Source organism: Mastomys coucha, unplaced genomic scaffold, assembly GCF_008632895.1.
Source record: "Mastomys coucha isolate ucsf_1 unplaced genomic scaffold, UCSF_Mcou_1 pScaffold18, whole genome shotgun sequence".
NCBI classification, from domain to species: Eukaryota; Metazoa; Chordata; class Mammalia; order Rodentia; family Muridae; genus Mastomys; species Mastomys coucha.
In genome coordinates this window covers 73,716,320-73,721,328 of record NW_022196900.1, presented here as the reverse complement: position 1 = coordinate 73,721,328, position 5,009 = coordinate 73,716,320, and the positions used below count along the sequence as shown (strand labels likewise).

Sequence of the window (5,009 nt, the reverse complement as noted above, 5' to 3'; positions counted from 1 at the left end):
ACATGGACACCTCCCTTAAACACAGCAAGCACTGACTACAGACTGAGAAGCACAGGCACCCGAGGAGTGGCAGACCAGCCAGGTCTAACCCAGGCACCAGCTCTGGTTGCCCCACAGCTCAAGCCCCCTCCTCCAGTTTGGGGATCAGCCCTCCTTAGCCTCCAAAGAACTCTGGTTGGGTGAGAGCCAGTGAATTGCACCCAATCATGCAGCAGACCACTTAAACCAAAGGAGTGGGTACTCTCTGGCTGTTGCTATCTCTGAGAGCCTGGAGGGGGAGGAGAATTGGGAACCTGGAGGAGGAGGGGTAATGGAGGAGAAGTCATTGCAGATGGAGCTAAAAATAGCTAGAAGAGATGATGTCATCGAATTCCCTCAGCTTATCAACCCCCTCATACACATACATAGAAACACACACACACACATACACATATACACACACTCTCTCTCTCAAAGACACAGATACACAGAGACATAAACAAAGGTGTGTGTCCACACACTACATACAATGATATTGGGGAGGGAGGCATCTGGGCCTCAGAGATGAAAGGCGGGGAAGTCTGGTGAGTTTGTCTATGTGTGTCTGAGTTTGCGTGAATATGATTGCATGTGTCTATGTCTGTATACTTGTGAACTTGTGTGTAGGTGTATGTGTGTTAATGTCTGTGTAGGGGCATGTTTCCTGCAAAGGGGTGGCTGGGTATCTATTGGATTCTTGTTAGTGCTGATCTCTGTTTATACATCCATGTGCCTGGACACTTACATTTATTTCTTATGTTGTATACCTGTGAGTTACTTATATTTACATGTCTATATTTATTTGTGGACTATGTCATGTGTTTGTATGTACAGAACCCCTTGTGGTCCTTGGACATCAGTCCAGCCACCTTCTAGCTGATATTAATGTCCAGTACTTGTTTCCATCTCAAGGAGCCCAGCACACTCGAGAACCAATGTAACTGTGAATTGTCTGCCCTAGCCCTCCCCTCAGGATCCCACACTCTGGCAAGCTTAGAGTAGATGTACTTAACTCAGTTTTCCTCTCACAGGAGGCAAACGATGTTAGCCAGACTTCATAAACCTTGGAGGAGAGGCCAAAGGTCTTAGGGATTATCCTCACCCTTCCACCCCCAACTCTCACACTAGCCCATGAACAAATCAACGTATTAGAGACAAAGATCCTCACAATGTTCCTACCACTAGACACAACCTCATGGAAACCTATTTAAACCCGATGACACATGGGCATGCATTCAGAAATCCAAATGGAAAATCCCCAGGCCCGACAGAGTACAACACCCTCCCCTTCTCCTGAGCTCAAACTCAGTCTTGCCCCACCCCCAAGTGCCCCAGCTCAGCTGGCAGTCCTGGAAAAGGCTGACCTCAGAGGATGGCTGGGGGGTGCTGAAGGTGACATGTCGTCCTCGTATACTAACCGTTCTGAACACCCCTTTTCCTGCAGGCTGCCCCCTCCCCCTCCTGACCTTCATTCTCAGCCAAGCGAATGCTATTATAGTTTGCCTCTGCCCTCACCAGCACTCCTGGACTCTCACGGCTGACAGCTGAAGCACATTCAGTCATAAAGGCACACTAGCCACATGTGCTATATGTTCCCATTCTGTCCCAGCTAGCAGCCACACCTACACACTGACCAGCACCAGCAGACCTCATTCTAGAGCATTCGTGGGGTTCTGTCTTTCATCCTGTCTCTTATCTCTGCCTTCTTCGTCTTTCCAAGACGCCTTGTGCCCATGGGAGTGTCAGGCAGGAGAGCCCCTTATCACAGGGCAGATCAAAATGCTGAGGACAAAGATGGGTTTGTCTGGCTGACCTTGTCCGGTTCCTCTACTTCACTGTGGTCCACAGTGATCTTTGCTGTAGTCTCTTAAGTTTGTCCCTAAGCGGATCCACCCCCAACCCTACCCTCATATCCTGCATAGTTGGAAAACTTCAGAATGGAGTAAGACAGCTTAAGCAGAATGGCTGTATTTGTTGTCCACCACTACCAGCCCTCTGGAGCAGCAGGTCAAAGTGCAGGCCAAGCTTCTGGGCATTTCTAGAGGACCAGAAAGCCCCCAGGTTGACAGAGGTGTCTGAGAACTGGAGACAAAAAAAGAAGGAAGAGTATTTAAAAAAAAAAAAAGACATATGTGGAGGCTGGGAGAGAACGTAGTAAAGTGTTAGTAGTCTTTTAAGGACCCGAGGTTAATCCAGAACCCGGATGAGAAAGCTGGGCACAGTGGTACACGCTGATCAATTTCAGCACTGTGGAGGCAGAGACACATGGACCCCTCCTGTCTGTTAGTCAGCCTGACCTACTTAACAAAGTTTAGGCTAGTGTCTCCAAAAAAATGTCCTTTGGCCTACACGTACATGCACACATGCATATATGTACATGCACACGAATTAAAATAGACATTTGTGAAAACCCTACTGGCCCTTGGACTCATCCATCCCCACCCCCACCCCAGGCCCTCCATCTAGGTCCCAGTCCTGACAGTGTTCCCTAAAGCTCTCCTGTCTGATGACTTGTGCCTTTAAAACCCCCGCTGTGCCCTCAGGGTGGATTTTCACAGGTTGTCCTTAGAGTGCATAAGCTGGACAGAATGCTTCTAGTCAGCAAACCCCACACAGATTCTCTACCTCCATACTTCCCCACTAACCTTGAGGGGACAAGATCCACACATTGGTGGTAGTGTCCATGTCACTGATGTTTGTGGCCACAGAGGCAGGATCATCAGTGGCAGTTAGGCCTCGGGGTTTCTCCCGGTATGTTCGGCGGCTACACTTGAACATCTTGGGACACCGGCGCCTGGGCCCACCCATACCTGGCCTTCGGTAGGGAGAACTCATGCCCCGAGGCCGAGGGGCGCGAACAAGCTGAGAAGGCCCCATGACTGCAGAGAGCTCCTGAAAGGTTCTACAGGCCAAGCAACTGAATCTCTATGACATAAGAAGCCTGCCTAAGGGTGGTGCTCTTTGTTACAGGTTTGTCCCATCCCCCACCCAGCCATAGCTCTGACTTCCTCACAATCTCTTCAAGAAGCCTAGCCCAAGAGTCCAGCAACCACTGAGTAGTCCCTTGGTGAAAGGAACTTTGGCAGGTGGAAACAAATCACTTGTTTTGTTTAAATTCATCCACATTAACAATACAAAGAATGTTTACTGAGCACCTACTGTGTGCCAGTTACTAAGCTTAGTACTTCACAAATATGATTTCATTGAATCCCACCACAGACCTATGCAGAGATTGTAATGTTAATCTTATTTATATAAGTCAATTCTCAGTCTTCCCAGTAGTTGGGAGTTTACAAAGTCACCCCTAAACACTGAGTTAACAAATACTAAATAAAGCAGGGTGTACTACCACAGGCCTTTAATCCCAGCACTTGGGAGGCAGAGGCAGGTAGATTTCTGAGTTCGAGGCCATCCTAGTCTACAAAGCAAGTTCCAAGACAGCCAAGGCTACACAGAGAAACCCTGTCTCAATAAAACAAAACAAAAAAAGGGGGGGGGGGATCGGTGCCAAGGGAAAACTGGGTATTTAACACAAACATTTCCTCTAAAGTATATTACAGCTTTCTTGTGTGAATTAGCTAAATATTCAGCACAGCCAGGACTATTTAGGCCATCATCATCATCACCACCACCACCAACAACAACAACAAAAACAAAACAAAGCAAAATAAAACAAAAAAAACCCTTAAATTTTTGAATGCAAAATATTGGTTGTAAGCCGGGCATGGTGGCACAAGCCTTTAATCCCAGCACTTGGGAGGCAGAGGCAGGTGGATTTCTGAGTTCGAGGCCAGCCTGGTCTACAGAGTGAGTTCCAGGACAGCCAGGGCTATACAGAGAAACCCTGTCTTGAAACTACCTCCCCCCCGTCCCCCCCCCCAAAAATTCGTTGCAATCAGACTACTGGGAAAGTACTGGTTTATAAGAGCTAAAACATGTTTGTGAGGGCAGAAAGTCCTACTCCACAGACCTCAGCTGAAAGTGTATGTTAGGCATTCAGAATCTTTACTTCTGTGTACATCCTCTGTGAGGAATTGCAAAGGTGACACCAGACTTGGTCTTGTGGTTACAGATGAATGTAGCAACTAGGTGAATCCAGGGATATGGAATCTGAACAACGAAGGGTGACAGTGTAAAGAAGCTACCTTGGTGAGTGTAGTCACAGAATTAGAGGCAGTAGAGGGTCCAAAGCCCAGAGTGTTCATGTTCATCTTTTGCTGTTCTAGGCTCATGTATTTGTTTACTCAGGATATTTGTTAACGACCAGGGACATGGAAGAATGTGAACTCCCAGGGTTCTTCCTGAGATGAGAGAGAGAGCCCCGTGGATAAAGGGGAAGAGGCTCTAACCCTGGCTTCCCTGGTCCTGTAGGAAGCAGACAGGAACATCAGTATCTATCCTGCCCTCAGAGAAGCTGAGGGACTTTTGGATTTGGCTGTTTATCCACACCTTAGCCCCTCCATCTGTCATCCTTGCTGCAACTTGGGGCCTCACCATGCCCTACTTTGACCTCCGTAACTTTTAGCCACTATTCCTATGAGCTTCTGTCCTTATTCAGGCTCTGGGCCAAAGTCTCCTCCCAGGTTCTTCATGGATGTCACCTGCCTGCCTCCTTAGTGTCTGAGGTAGACTGACAGGCTGAGTTCTGACTCTACCAGTCACGAGTTATGTGACCCTAACAAGTCCTTCAGCTTTCTGGGCTTCTGTTTTTTTCCCCCATATTCAAAATATAGATTAGAAAGAAAGTCTGAAATGGTGGCAACATACACCTATAATCTCACCTAAAACCCACCCAGAGGTGGGAGCCAGCAGCTTCAGGAGTTCGAGCTTCAAGAGTTCGAGGTCATCTTTAGCTTCATAGAGTCAGTAGATGGCCTGCTTGGGACCACCACCAACAAAATAACCCAACACAACCAAATAAACAGACAAAAACAAGTAGACAAGCAGACAAGTATATTTTATAGTTTTGTTGTGTAGAAAAACAAAACAAA

General features: G+C 47.5%; 1 protein-coding gene across 1 annotated transcript; it reads right to left on the bottom strand.

The window, feature by feature from the left end:
• Window positions 1-1,956: 1,956 nt before the first annotated feature.
• Window positions 1,957-2,945, bottom strand: P3r3urf (PIK3R3 upstream reading frame). Its single transcript, XM_031378284.1, has 2 exons — window positions 2,664-2,945; window positions 1,957-2,100 (listed from the first exon to the last, which is right to left on the bottom strand). The coding sequence occupies exons 1-2, from the start codon at window positions 2,893-2,895 to the stop codon at window positions 2,057-2,059; spliced, it is 276 nt and encodes a 91-aa protein (XP_031234144.1). The 5' UTR covers window positions 2,896-2,945; the 3' UTR covers window positions 1,957-2,056.
• Window positions 2,946-5,009: the final 2,064 nt, after the last annotated feature.